This window comes from Mustela nivalis (genome assembly GCF_964662115.1).
Source record: "Mustela nivalis genome assembly, chromosome: 11".
Lineage (NCBI taxonomy): Eukaryota > Metazoa > Chordata > Mammalia > Carnivora > Mustelidae > Mustela > Mustela nivalis.
This window is the reverse complement of record NC_139030.1, coordinates 67,075,778-67,089,805: the sequence shown is the minus strand read 5'-3', so window position 1 is coordinate 67,089,805 and position 14,028 is coordinate 67,075,778. Positions and strand designations below refer to the sequence as shown.

The 14,028-nt window shown below is 35.3% G+C and overlaps 1 protein-coding gene across 8 annotated transcripts in view; it reads right to left on the bottom strand.

Moving 5' to 3' along the window:
• Positions 1–2,547: 2,547 nt before the first annotated feature.
• The window catches only part of MMADHC (metabolism of cobalamin associated D), a 30,993-nt gene continuing 19,512 nt past the window's right edge, over positions 2,548–14,028 (bottom strand). For all 8 annotated transcript variants that reach the window (XM_082689957.1, XM_082689961.1, XM_082689955.1 and 5 more), the window contains 5 exons: positions 11,586–11,803; positions 8,314–8,419; positions 7,629–7,759; positions 3,821–3,907; positions 2,548–3,066 (listed from right to left, as the gene is read on the bottom strand). In XM_082689957.1, coding sequence (XP_082546083.1) covers positions 2,872–3,066; positions 3,821–3,907; positions 7,629–7,759; positions 8,314–8,419; positions 11,586–11,803 — 737 coding nt within the window. In that variant the 3' untranslated portion in view covers positions 2,548–2,871. The remainder of the gene's footprint in view (positions 3,067–3,820; positions 3,908–7,628; positions 7,760–8,313; positions 8,420–11,585; positions 11,804–14,028) is intronic.

Below are 14,028 nucleotides of genomic sequence, written 5' to 3'. Positions count from 1 at the left end.
TTAACGAGTTTAAGAAGAGGAAACAGAGGGACGCCTGGGTGGTTCAGTTGGTTAAGATGCTGCCTTTGGCTCAGGTCATGATCCCAGGGCCCTGGGGTTGAGTCCTGCATTGGGCTCCTTGCTCAGTGGGGAGCCTGCTTCTCTCTCTGCCTCTGCCTGCCACTTTGGCTGCTTGTGCTCTCTCTCTCTGACAAATAAATAGATAAAATCTTTAAAAAAAAAAAAAAGAAATAGAATTGGAACTAAGCACAATTCTGTTTACATGTAAGGATTATACTGATGTTACAACTGACAGAAGTCTAAAAAAAGTTTTATACTTGAAGCCAGAGAACTGCAGTTTGAAGTGTAGTATCTATAACTGTATTTTTAAGATAGGCTTCAGTACATTTTCAATGAAATTCAAAACATGCAGAGTTCAGTAGAATGAACGTCGAAAATTTCTTTAATCTATGAAATGTGGCAGGAATAGTAGTTAACCTGAAAGTTCTTTCAGTTTAAATTCTGCAACCCGTTTTGATATTTTTAATCACAAACTTTTTGACAATGATCACAAGGAGTCAAACAGAAACGTGTATATATATATATATACACACACACACACACATATGTATACATATATGTATTTTTATATATCTATGTATACATACATATATACATATGAAGATATAGATTTGATTCTACACACACTGGAATCAAACCAAATTCCAGTGCTGGGTCTTAACACTAGCTCTGTAACCAAAGCATGCACCTCTGTTTCCCATTTTGTCTACTACAAAATGAGGGATATAGGTCAGATGATCTGAATGGTCTCTTTCACAGTTAATGTCCATACAGTAATTCCTAAGCTCTTGTCAAAATACAAATTCCACAACAAAACCTATTTCTTAGTGATAGGTCAAAATTAATTTCAATGGCTCAACCTTATTTTAAAAGGTAGAAAATTTATGTTTAAGATGGATAATTTTATGTAGGGTTTCTTTATGGAGTCCTGAGTAAGTATGAGAAAAGTGATACCTATGTTTTCTTACTATGGTACATAATCAACTACTTTCCACTATTATCATTAACAGTCCCTTGGATCATGTTTTCTGAACCTGAATCTTGCCGTAACATTTCATAGAAAATATTTTAATTGGCAATTACTGCTTCTCATGTTGCTTCTGATTCTGTTAATGGTAAAAGAGAGCCCTGCCACCATGTACCCTAGCTCCCATACAATAACACATAGCCATAGCCATTTTTGGGACTAAGTATCCTTTTCAACCTGTAGGTGGCACTTCAGAATTGTTAAAGCCAACATTGAAATTTCAAGGGAATAAGGCTCAAACAGTAGGGCAAGGTAGCAAATGCCTGAATAAGCAACACGCACGGTAGAAACAAGAGTACTGCAAGACCATGGACCAAATAATTTTTTGGTGGAGCTGTCCTTTGCATTGTAGAATGTTTAACAGCACCCCGGTCTCTACCTTCTGGATGCCTAAAGCACCACCCTTTTCTCCTCAGCCCCATGCTGTGAGGAAAGTATGGCCAGATATTGCTAAATTTGTTGTGGGGCAAAACTGTCCTCTTTCAGAACGACTGAGAAGGAAAAAAGAAATAGGCAAACAGATTTATAATTATACACAGGACTGATCTCTCTCACACTGCTGAGTGAACAGGAGTGAGACATAAAAATGAACATACCATATACGGTTTCATATAGCATAAAGCATCAAAACAAACCAACCATATTCATCGCAGCAGGAAATCAGGATAATGGTTACCCTCAGGAGGGACAGTGAGGGGAGAAGTGCCAGTAATGTTGTCTTGAGATGGGTGCTGCTTACATAGAAGAAAATTTATTGAGCACTTATGATACGGGGTATATATTTGGAAAAGTGCACTTATTAACTTTGTAGTTTTCATAGTGAATGAAAATTCTGCACCCATTACTCTCTGAATTATTGAGCAACACTTAGCTACATGTTAACTAAGCAAAGTTTTAAATCAAGCTGTGAGCTAATTATCTCCATGTGTTCCTTTTAAAAAGTCACTTAACTGAAAAATAAAGGAAAAATCCATTTCTTTAATTCATTTCTAAGCAGTTACTTGCTCTTCTGAGATTCCTACTGGCAAAAGCCTCACAAATCTAAGATGATTCTTTTTAAGCTTAAAAACTATAGATAAAAGCTATAAAAACAAGGTCTGTCACAAATGAGGCATTTCTGTAAAGTACCATAGTTTTTATCTCTTACTAAAATGGAGAAATATGACTTAGCAGCTGAGGCACTGTTTTGTCAAAATAACCTATATTCATATGCCTCAATCCAGGAGTTAAGGATCCTTTTTTGAGATCCACATTCTTTTACATATATAGTATTAGTCCTTATTTTTCTGCACAAACATTACTTCAAAGTAATACATGCTCCAACACTTAGCAAGTAATAAAATTGAAAGCTACTGAATCTAGAATTCGACTGCATTTTAAAAAAATGCTTAAAAATAAGAAACTACATTAATCTTTTTAAAGAATTCTATTTTAAACATATTGCAATGAAAAAACACAGATCCAAATAGGTGATTTATTTTTAGAGAAAAATAAAACAGGTTTTTCCAATAAAGGGAAGAATAACAATATGAGATCATGTCCTGATTACATGTCAATTACCACATTTCATACAATGTGGATGTGATCAACATGTATTCAATGATAGTATGAATAAACTGCTGAGATTTAAAAATCACATACCACTTGCCAATGCTGTAAATCAGTAAGTGTCGAAATAAATACCCAGAAATAAGTAAATTTTAAAAACTGAAGCTTTTGACAGTGTTTATAGATCAACCCAAATGGTACATACAAATAGTACAGCTGATAAATTGACATTACTGTTAGTTTCCACCTAATTTTTTTATAATATGGCTGTCTGGTGTTGCATTAGTGAAGATGCTTCCTACAACCACATGGGTACCCCAGAGCCCATGACGAATCACTTTGCAGCAGCCAAGATCATCCACAGAGAATCCTAAATGTCGATAGCGTTCATCTGTTTCAAAAAGAGTGTTGTTTGTATATGGTCCAAAAAACTGGAGGAGATAAAAGTGATATTCATTAGCAAGAAAGACAATGATGTAATAGTTTTTATATTAACATGAATACACACCTATTTTGATATTTTAAATATTTAAAAAATCAGAACCTAAAAAGGGCAGTTTTTAGGTACTGCATGTGGCCAAGCACTTCCTCTTAATCCAATACCTGTGCTTCTGGAAATGTGAAACCAATAATCTAGCAGATTACATGCTATCCTGAACCAAACACCTAACATTATACAATCTTTCTAGATTTTGACTTTGAAAAGAAACATTATATAGTCCTATTTTAAGATACAAAAAATTTCATTATTATTTGTAACTGAAAGCTATGCCCAGAATTTAAAATGCGACCACAACAGTGGTTCTTGTTTTCTTCAAAGTATAGTGTCAGAGACATACTTCCTGGAAGTTAACGTTTATAAATATTTAACACCCATATTTTCTTAATTCTAAAAAGTCTTCTTTCTTAAACTATGACTGCTAATTTGTAACTACGAAATTCATTAATGTAAAAGTATTTACTAGTGAGAATGAAAACTAATAAAGACAGAAAAACTTAATTGTCAGTGACTGGTCCCTCAAAGGTTGTGAATGGAACTGACTCAAACTGGTACTTCTTTGGATAAAGTTGTGAAGTTTAAAAACTGTTAAATAATAACTTTGTTAGAAACAGATCATTTAACAATTTTATAATAAAAAAATTCCTACTTCAAATTAATCTGGTTTTCAAAATGTAATTACTCACTGCCAAACCAGATGATGGGTCAATAAAGTCAGCCCAATAGCCTTCTGCTCGAAGAGCATAGCAAATTTCCTTAGCACCATTAATGAACTGCAGAGAAAAAGGAAAAAATGTTCTGAAGATAGCATCCTTACATACTGTTGAAATATAAAACATTTTTAAATATCTTTTGCTTCAGAGAACTCAGTAAGATTAATAAGGAAATACAACTAATGATAAATTAGATATAAAGTCATAAATTATTTATGCCAGTCCAAAATATAGTTCATTTAACACTTTCATTCCCTTCAGAAAGTCTAACTTGTGTATTTTTTCTACTAAATTATTCCTTATTTTAGGAACAATTTCTAATAAATTCTCTGCTATTAACTCCCAAATTTGCCACAAATTGGAAAACACAGTTACTATTTTTGTATTATAAAAATAAGGTAAGACAACAAAATACAATGAAAAGATATGAACCATTCATTTGAATGTTGTTTAAAAATATTATTTGTGGGGTGCCTGGGCAGCTCAGTTGGTTAAACAACTGCCTTCAGCTCAGGTCATGATCCTGGGATCCCGGAATCAAGTCCTGCATTGGTCTCCCAGCTCCACAGGGAGTCTGCTTCTCCCTCTGACCTTCTCCCCTCTCATGCTCTCTCTCTCTCAAATAAATAAATAAAATCTTTAAAAAAATGTTACTCGTGTTACAAAAACACATCTATTCATGATACATAATTTTCATTATACACCCTATTTTTGGTACAGTATTTATTACAAACCATGCATCTGTATCACCTATTCAAAATCTTGGTCTCACCATTCTACTTTGTAATTCCTATGATGTTTTTACTACCTTTCTCAGAAGTCTAAGCAGTGAAAAAGACAGTAACAAATATTAGGATCAGATTATTATGTTTAAAAAAAAAAAAAAAGACAACAACCCATAAATGTTTAAAAACAAGGGTACAGATCCATTTCTGGTCATATAGAATAACAGCTATCAAGCTTGCCATCTGCTGAAAGCTGTAAAACTGACTAAAATATATGAGACAATGGTTTTAAATCCTGAACAATAGTGAGCCAAAACTGTAATTTTGGAGAGAAGGGCAACAAATTAGGTGATGCCCATATTTATTCCAGCTGTCTGGAACACTGTCATAGGGCAAAGGAGAAGATTCCAAGCAAAGTGATGGTGTCACTAAGCTAAGGAGGTAGAAAGGGAAGAGTTCTACTAAAGCATCTGAAATTTGTGGGTTAGGGTACTAGAAGAGAGAGGCATAAATCGGATTCCCCAGTAGAATGCAAAGTAATTCATGCTGGTACAGTAACCAAGGGTAGAGCTGTGCACTCCCCCAAGCCAAGATTCCTTGAGGAATTGCCCTCACAGAAGAGTGCTAACTGGCATCTGAGAGGTCAGTAGTGTCACCAGAGGTGGTGCACAGCTAGGTAACATGAATTTCTGGTTCACACAAAGCGCTAAGACTTCACTGAGCATGATGGGCATTTAGCTGAGATCCCCCAAAGTTTATGCCTGAGGAAGATGGGCCCTATCCTAAATTAAGAGGTTAGCAGCTTGCAGCCTGAAGGTCAAATCCAGCTGGGTGCCAGTAAGTGCAATATGATTTCAATGGAATATATCCATGTCTGTTCATTTATATATTGTCTATGGCTGCTTTAACAAAATGAGGGTTGAGTTGAGTAGTTAAGACCCTATAACCTATAAAGCCTAAAAATTTACTATGTGGCTCTTTAGCAGGGATCAGCAAACTTTTTCTATATAGAGGAAACAATTTAAGCTAACTTACTTTCTCCCAGCACTTCCTTGTAAAATAATGAAAAACATTAATATTGTATTCTTTAGTTTATCTTCATACTTAATATTTATACTTATTGTTGAATCTCATTAATCTTAATTCTTAAATAAGAAACCAACTAAATATGGTCTAGAAAAGTCATTAGAAAATACATCAATTTAATAAACAGAAACAAAACTAAACTACAAGAACAAAACAATACAAATATTGGTAAAAGTATTTCTTTTAAGATTTCTGCTCAACAGCAAACACTGATATGTGGTGGAAAAAACAACAATAGATTTAAACTACAGAACATAAAACATCTACTGACAGTAAACTACAGGTGGTTCTAAAATAATCACTAACATACTAAAATAGATCTTCATCCCTTTAGTCATTATAAAATTAAAAACAATAGGACATTTCAAAACCCTGAAATTGGTTATAAAAAACTGACATATATACCGGGGTCAGTATCAAATGAGGTTCAGAATGTTTAACTCATTGGAAATTAGGACCAATAATGCAATGCACATTTGGGAGTGCTCTAGTGACAAAATGATAGCAATGGTAAGTATATATGTATTAGTAAATACTGCCTTAGTTGGTAAAGAGAAAAGGTTTGAGTTACTGCCTGAATTTCAACTCTCTAAATTCAGATCTCTTTAAAATCAGACAGTTCTTACGCCTCTCTGTAACTTCCTTATTAACTAGCATGCACCCTGCTCATGATCATGATAACATGGGATTTTTTTTTTAAGATTTATTTATTTGACAGACAGAGCTCACAAGTAAGCAGAGAGGCAGGCAGAGAGAGAGGGGGAAGCAGGCTCCCTGCAGAGCAGAGAGCCCGATGCGGGGCTCAATCCCAGGACCCTGGGATCATGACCTGACCCGAAGGTAGTGGCTCAACCCACTGAGCACTCAGGTGCCCCTATGTGGGATATTTTAATATGAAGTCAAAAGTCATCATCCTAAGAGATTCTGTTCAGTATATAAGTGATAATTTACAAATGCAGAGAACCATATATCCAATCCTAAAGAAAATATTTAAAAATTCCTAATATTACTTTACATGGAAATTAGCTAACTATATTTGAAAAAAATTCCCTTAACTAAAGTACCCAAGTGAGCTAATCTTTACCTGACACACAGGCAAAGGAATATTTTCATATCTTATAGAAACTCATAACCCAATATCAAACTCTTAAGACAATTATATGTTTTTGTATTTTTTTAAATTGAAGACTTTAATTTACCACTTCACATTACTCAGGTTGGTGAAATAGAAAGAAATGCTAATAATATCCAGAGTAAGTAAGTTATGGTGACAACATATATACTAGGGCCATCTAGGCAGCATCCATCAAAACATAAAGTGAATATACACCCTGGATTCACCAATTCCCTATTTAGAAATCTACAGATGTAAGTGTGCGCATAAAAATATATGCACACATATATTCACTGCCTATAACAGCAAAAGTTTTTCAACTTACAAATTACTCAGGGAATTTTTAACATAAAAAATTTATGGTTTGCTCATGAAATATAATACTATACAGATTTTATATAGTATAAAATCTGTAATGCTATGGAAAGGTGTCAAAACATTTTTTAGTAAAAAGCAAAGGACAGGAAAAAAGTGGGTATACAATACATTGTTACTGTACTGTAAACTGTTACGGTTTATTCCTTGAAGACTGGAGTAGTTTTCATTTTTTACCTGACTTGCTTTAAGAAGAGAGAGTGACAGGTAGGAAGAGTTAATTTTATTTTTGCCATTTTTATTGTATTTTCCAAAATTCAAAAAAAATCTGAGGAAAGTAATAAAAGGAATCTAAGTTTTTTGAAGATATTAAAAACAGAAAATGATGGCATTTTTATTTTAAGATGTATGTCCATACTAAAGGACTTTTACATTAGCAGAGAATTAATAAATGCTAAAAAGATACCCATCATTTAAAAATGCTGGTTCACTGGTATTTAAACATCACAAAATTTAAATTGTCAGCAATGGAAAAAATTACCTTTTCTAAAAGCATTTCTCTTTCATTTTCTACCTCTTCGCTCCAAACAGTCATATCATTCTTTGTTTTCTGTGTTATAGTCAGAATCATTAGTTTGTTGGTAGCTCCTTCTGGAAACAGTGACTGAAAATCTATAAAAAAGAATAAAATTCCAGAGAGCAAATAAGTTTTTTTTTTTTTTTTTCTTTTAAAGAAGCAGTACATAAAAGTAATTCTTACAAAAGTGATGGGTAAGTTTAATTATTGTGGTACATGTTAGGTTGATAAACGCATACTATTTTTGAAAAAATTTGAAGAGAACTTTTGGTTAACTTCTGCTCTTGTTGAACTGAAATACTGCTGTCAACAATTCTGAAGAGCAAATAAGGTTACTTGTTATTGGTCTTGTAATCTTCAGATTAAGTATTAAAATTTTCTCAGTATTATGTATTAGTTCATGAAATTATAGCTATAGTAATCACCGAGAAGTAGAAGGATTTCAGGGAAAAAGTACTGACAAGTCTATACAGCTATGAGGGGATATCTGAAAGACCCTACCTTGGCCATGTAATCTTTTCATGCCAGACATATTACAGTATTAAGTTACAAAGTAATGCAATGCCTATGGAGTCCATTATTTAACATTTAAGAAAATTAGTGACATTATATAATACAGATTAGTGTAAATGTATGAAACACACTGTACCTCTTCGCAGCAATTCTGGACATGTCTGGATTGCACACTCTACTTTGGCGTTTTCAAAGTAAGTTTCTGCACTGCTGATTTCTTGTTCAACAGGTGCATTACTACCCTAAGAGGAACAGAACATAAATAAAAGCTGGAGTTCAAATAAAATATCTGATCTGTTACAAACCTGTATTCCCTGAAAAGTTTAAAAAATAATTAACTGGAGGTGGGGTAATAAAGATTTAAAAATTTCAGAATGAACATATAAATATTCTATATACATATACATATGTATATAGATATATATAAACATACATATAAATATACTAATATTCTAAGACTTGATATGAGAATTTGGCTAAGCAACTAAAATGCCTAAACTGAAATATATTTATATTAAATATCCCTTGCCTACAGGACAAGTTTAGAGGCTTCTATTCAACTGAAATTTATACTATATATTAGACACTATGACAAGAGCAGCCCCTCAATGGTAAAAAATCTGGCCTTTACCCTTAGGTTTAAAAGAGTGAGTAGAAGAAAACATAAAAAGCAGGAACAAATAAATGTAATCCAACATGAAAAATGCTTCAACATTACAAAGAAAGTCTTCTGGTAGTATAGATGGGGAAACATCGTATTTAAACTATATGTGAATTAATGTGTATATTTGGTGTGTAATGAATAGGTAGAAAGGAGGTTAGAAACTTAGGAGGAAAAAACAGTCCAGCAAGAGACAGAAACAGTGCAAGCACATGCAATGGTCAAAGAATATGGTACAATTAAAATAAACAAATAAAAAATGAACCAAAAGGTATACTGTAATTTGAGTACAGAGGGAGCAGAGAATTACAGGAGGCGAAGTGGTAAAGATAAGGGATCAAAATTGCGGAAGGTCATTTATGCCACATGAAAGAATTTTGACTTTAGTCTATAAACAACGAATAGCAAGATCAGACATAAAAAAATGCCAGTATTATTGTGCAGGCAATAGACCAATTAACAGCCAATATTTACTGATCACACTGTATTTAGGTGGTTACATTTAATACTCATAGCAATGTTGTGTGTTAGGTATTATTATCCCATTTTACATATAAAGAAACAGAGGCTCAGAGATATTAAGTAGCTTTCTCAAGGTCACAAAATTAAGTAAAAGGCAGAAAGAAGTAAACTTTGAAGCAAGATTTATCCCAGCCTCATAGTCCAGCTCACTATAATGGCTCTAAGAACTGAGGAGAGCTACAGAGGTCTTGAACTCTGGCTTTATTAGTGGGAAATGAAAAAACACAAATAATTTAAAATTTACTTCAAAGGGGGAAGCCCATTTTGTCACTCTGTATGGTGATATGATGGAGAGAGAAGCCAAGTTTGGCCGAATAATTTTTGTCTTGGGGCAGTGGGAGAATGACTAAGTCACTTATGCTACTGATAACATGGGAGTAAGGGCAGATTTTGAGGCATGGGAGGCTAGGGAACCTAAGTATGAGACATATAAAATCAAGGGACTTTTAAGACATTCAGATAATGATGTCTGGTGAGCAGATAGAAATATAGAATCAGAAATGTCAGAAAAAGTTAGGAAGCCAAGGAATTAAGTGACCAATGAGTAATTAAGTAAGATGGACAGAAACACATAGGAAATCACATAAATGGCAGACAGAGAAGCCAAGAAGACAGAGAAGAAATTATCGGAGAATCGGAGATAAAATGTCAGGGGAGGACAGCTGTCTCCAAATGTTAGGTTATTGGATATAAATCATTAGAACTATGAGGAGCTGTTGCTATAAATATTATGGCTTTGATTAAAAAAAATGCAGAAATTGAGAAAATGATACAGATTAGGGGTTTGATATAAACTCTGAATTGCATGTAACTTTTTTCATTTTGGTGAGTAACACTGGTTTATTTATTTTTACCCCCCCCCTTTTAATTAATTAATTCTTTTACTCATTCATTTGAGAGAGTGTGCTAAGGAGAGGGTGAAGCAGACTCCCTGCTGAGAAGGGAGCCAGCTGCAGGGCTCAATCCCAGGACCTGAGCCAAAGGCAGACTTTAACCTACTAAGCCACCCAGGTACATTCCCCACCCCCCTCTTTAAAGTAAGCTCTATGCCCAACAGGGGACCTTTAAAGTAAGCTCTATGCCTGATCACAGACCCTGGATCAAGAGCAGCATGCTTTACTGACTGAGCCAGCTAGGCATCCCTACAATACCAGCTTAAGAACTCATTAAAAAAACAGAACAAAAGCAAAAACAAATACTCAGACACTTTTTTTTTTAAAGATTTTATTTATTTATTTGACAGAGAGAGATCACAAGTAGGCAGAGAAGCAGAGAGAGAGAGAGGGGGAAGCGGGCTCCCTGACAAGCAGAGAGCCCGATGCGGGGCTCGATCCCAGAACCCTGAAATCATGACCTGAGGCAAAGGCAGAGGCTTTAACCCACTGAGCCACCCAGGCGTCCCAAGACACAGTTTTTCTTAAAAAACAAAAAAACAAAAAAAACAAAAAAAACTTTTAAAATCTTTTTTAGTTTACTGTGTCTGAAGAATTTCAGAGATATCAAAATTTTCTTAAGTTTTAAATGCCTAGAGGAGTGTAAAACTATAAAAGCAAACAATCTAAATTTTTAGTAATACAGGTATTAAATTATATTTGAAATAAGCAGTTATTAAACAATGTATTTATGAAGAATTATTTACCTACAAGAGATTATAATGTAAAGTAAAAAAAAAGGGGGGGGTAATCTGGGTGGCTTGGTTGGTTAAGTATCTTTGGCTCAGGTCATGATCTCAGGGTACTCAGATGGACCGAAGTCAGGCTCTCCAGCTGATGGGAAGTCTGCTTCTCCCTCTTCCTCTGTGTGCTTACTCTCTTCTAATAAACTCTTAAAAAAAAAAAAAAAAAAAAAAAAAAAAGAGGCACCTGGGTGGCTCAGTTGGTTAAGCATCTGCCCTCCGCTCAGGTCATATTCCTGGGTTCCTGGGATTGAAACCCACATCAGGGTTCCTTGCTCAGGGGGGAGCCTATGTCTCCCTCTCCTTTGCCACCCCCCCCAGCTCCTCTTCCCGGGTTCTCTTAATAAATGAACAAAATCTTAAAAAAAAAATTATATAGCAAACATGTATAGAACAATGCCAAGTTTTTAAAAGTTATACATGTTGTTTCTGAATATGCTGGAATTAAAAAGTTTTTAAACTTTTGATTCAAATAATTTGCCCACAATTATCAGAAATTAATACAGTATTAATGATCAGAAAAACAAAATAAATGATATTAATGATTTACCTGAAATTCATTCACATACTGTGCCATCACAAACTCGTGTCTTTCACTTGATAAAGGCTCTGCTAGAATATCAGGTAGAGTTTTATGAACCTGGCTTTTCTTCTGTGACATGGTCCCATTGAGATGACAATCAAAACCTATGTTCCCAGGAAGCTGGAATCTCTGATCCTGAGGTCCAAATGGTCCCATAGTTTCATCAGGCCAAACTGTTCGAGAGCCTGAAGAGGAACACCAAAATGAATCCATTTTCTTCAATAGTCAAGTGCATTGGTGGACTGAAAGAATATTCTTCTAATTAGGTATTTTTTATAAAACCAAGATATCTTTGAAATTTACTTTTTTGTATGAATGTAAATTAGTTTTGTTATTAAAAAAAAAACAAAGTAACCAGTTTTTAGCTCAAAGGCAAGTCTGTTATAAGGAGAAGGATATAATAAAGTACAGCAATCCAAACTATGTAATGCCTGATAGTCATTAAAAAGAATACAGTAAATTTTGGAAGGAGCCTGGGAAGATAGCAGAGTAGGAGAATCCTAAATGCACCTCGTTAACACAGAAACCCCTCGGTAACCACAAAGGTGAACTAACACAGGAAATCTTTGGGTTAATCAAAGAGAAGAGGCCAATCAGAAAAGATAGAAGGGGCAGATATAGTTTGAAACCAAAGTTCCCTGCAAGACTAACCACAAACAGAAGGGACGAGTACAGAGAAGGGAAAGGAAAAGACCCCATACCAGGTACCCCAGACATGAGGGAGCTCCACTGAGAAGACAAGTCCCCATAATATCTGGCTTTGAAAATCAGTGGGGTTTAATTTCAAAGATTTTTACAGTTAGTGGGTTTAGCTCTTGGAGAGCCAGAGGGTAATAGGAAACCGAATTCCCACCCTTAAAGAGAGAGCAAAATGAACAATCCCACCCAGATATAGCGTAGAGGCAGAAGTCTGAATAGTGCCTGGGGTAAAACATCAAGAAGGTTGTTTTTTTTTTTTTTTTTTTTTTTGGTAAGTTATTTCAGTCTGTACTGAGAAGAATCTGTGTTGAAGAAGCAAGGATCTGTAGGAAATTTCTCCAAGAACAAAAGGGCTGGCAGGTGCAATTTATCTCCCTCCCACCTCAGCCTATGTACCCAGACATTTGTGGAACCAATGTGAACACTATCCACATAACTTGCTAACACTGTGTATGCACTCCCACATTCTCCTGTTGAATCACTCCATTCAAGAAGCCACACTGGGCAGGAGTCCCTGCAAAGCAGCTCCAGACAGGTCTCATCCTACAAGCGGCCCTGATAGTGAACACTATCATTCCAAAATAACTCTTGCCCTGGGGAGTGGGGAAGATAACCATGTACACCTGCCTGACTGCAGCACCAGCGGACTGACTTGGACAGACATCTGATCTCTTGGCCCCACTAATCAACAAAGCCTCTCTAGTGAAAGACAGAGATAGGGCACTGCACTTCTGTACAACTGCAGCCCCTGTTAATGGGCTAAAGGCAGGCATCTGGACTGATTACTGATATTGTCCAACTATAAGCTCTTCTCTGCCCCAAACAGGCCCTTAATAGCACAGGGACCAGCCCCTGCCCACAATAAGAAAATAGACATTTGGAGCTGACTAAAGGTAAATGTGGCTGAGTCACAACAGTATGGTGCACAAAACTCATATAAAAACCCACAGGCACCTGGTTCTGGAGAAGAGGGGACAGTGTGCTACAGGGCACCACAGGACTTCTTATTCATAAAGCCATGACTTTCAAGAGATACATATTACTTTCTAAATAGGAAAAAAAAGAAAAACAAAATGAGAAAGAGCAATGTCCCAAATGAAAGAACAGGTTAATACTAACCAAAAGAGTTAAATGAAATACAGATAAGCAATGTGTGATGAAAAAAGAGTGGGGGACCTTTGCGAAAACTTCAACAAAGAGATAATATAAAAAAAAAACTAGTCAGAAATGTACTCCATGATTAAAATAAAAAATATACTACAGGGAATGAATAGCACATTTGAGGAGGTAGATGAATGGATCAGCGCCTGGGAAGACAGGGTAATGGAAAGCAACCAAACTGAATAGGAGACAAACAGAACTCAGCAACATGACAAGTGTAATAAGTCATAGGGATCCCAGAAGGAGAAGAAAAAACAGGACAGAAAATTTATTTGAAGAAATAACAGCTGAAAACTTTCCAAACCTGAGGCAGTAAATACATTATCTAGATCCAGGAGACAGAGAGCCACCAACAAATTCAACCCAAAGAGGTCCACACTAAGACACATAATATTTAAAACGGAAAAAGGATAGAAAATTTTTAAAGCAGTAAGAGAAAAGAGAGCGGTCACACAGAAGGGAAATCCCATAAGGTTATCACTTGATTTCTAAGCAGAAACACTGCAGGCCAGAAGGGGGTGGCATCATATATTCAAAGTGCTGAAAAGAA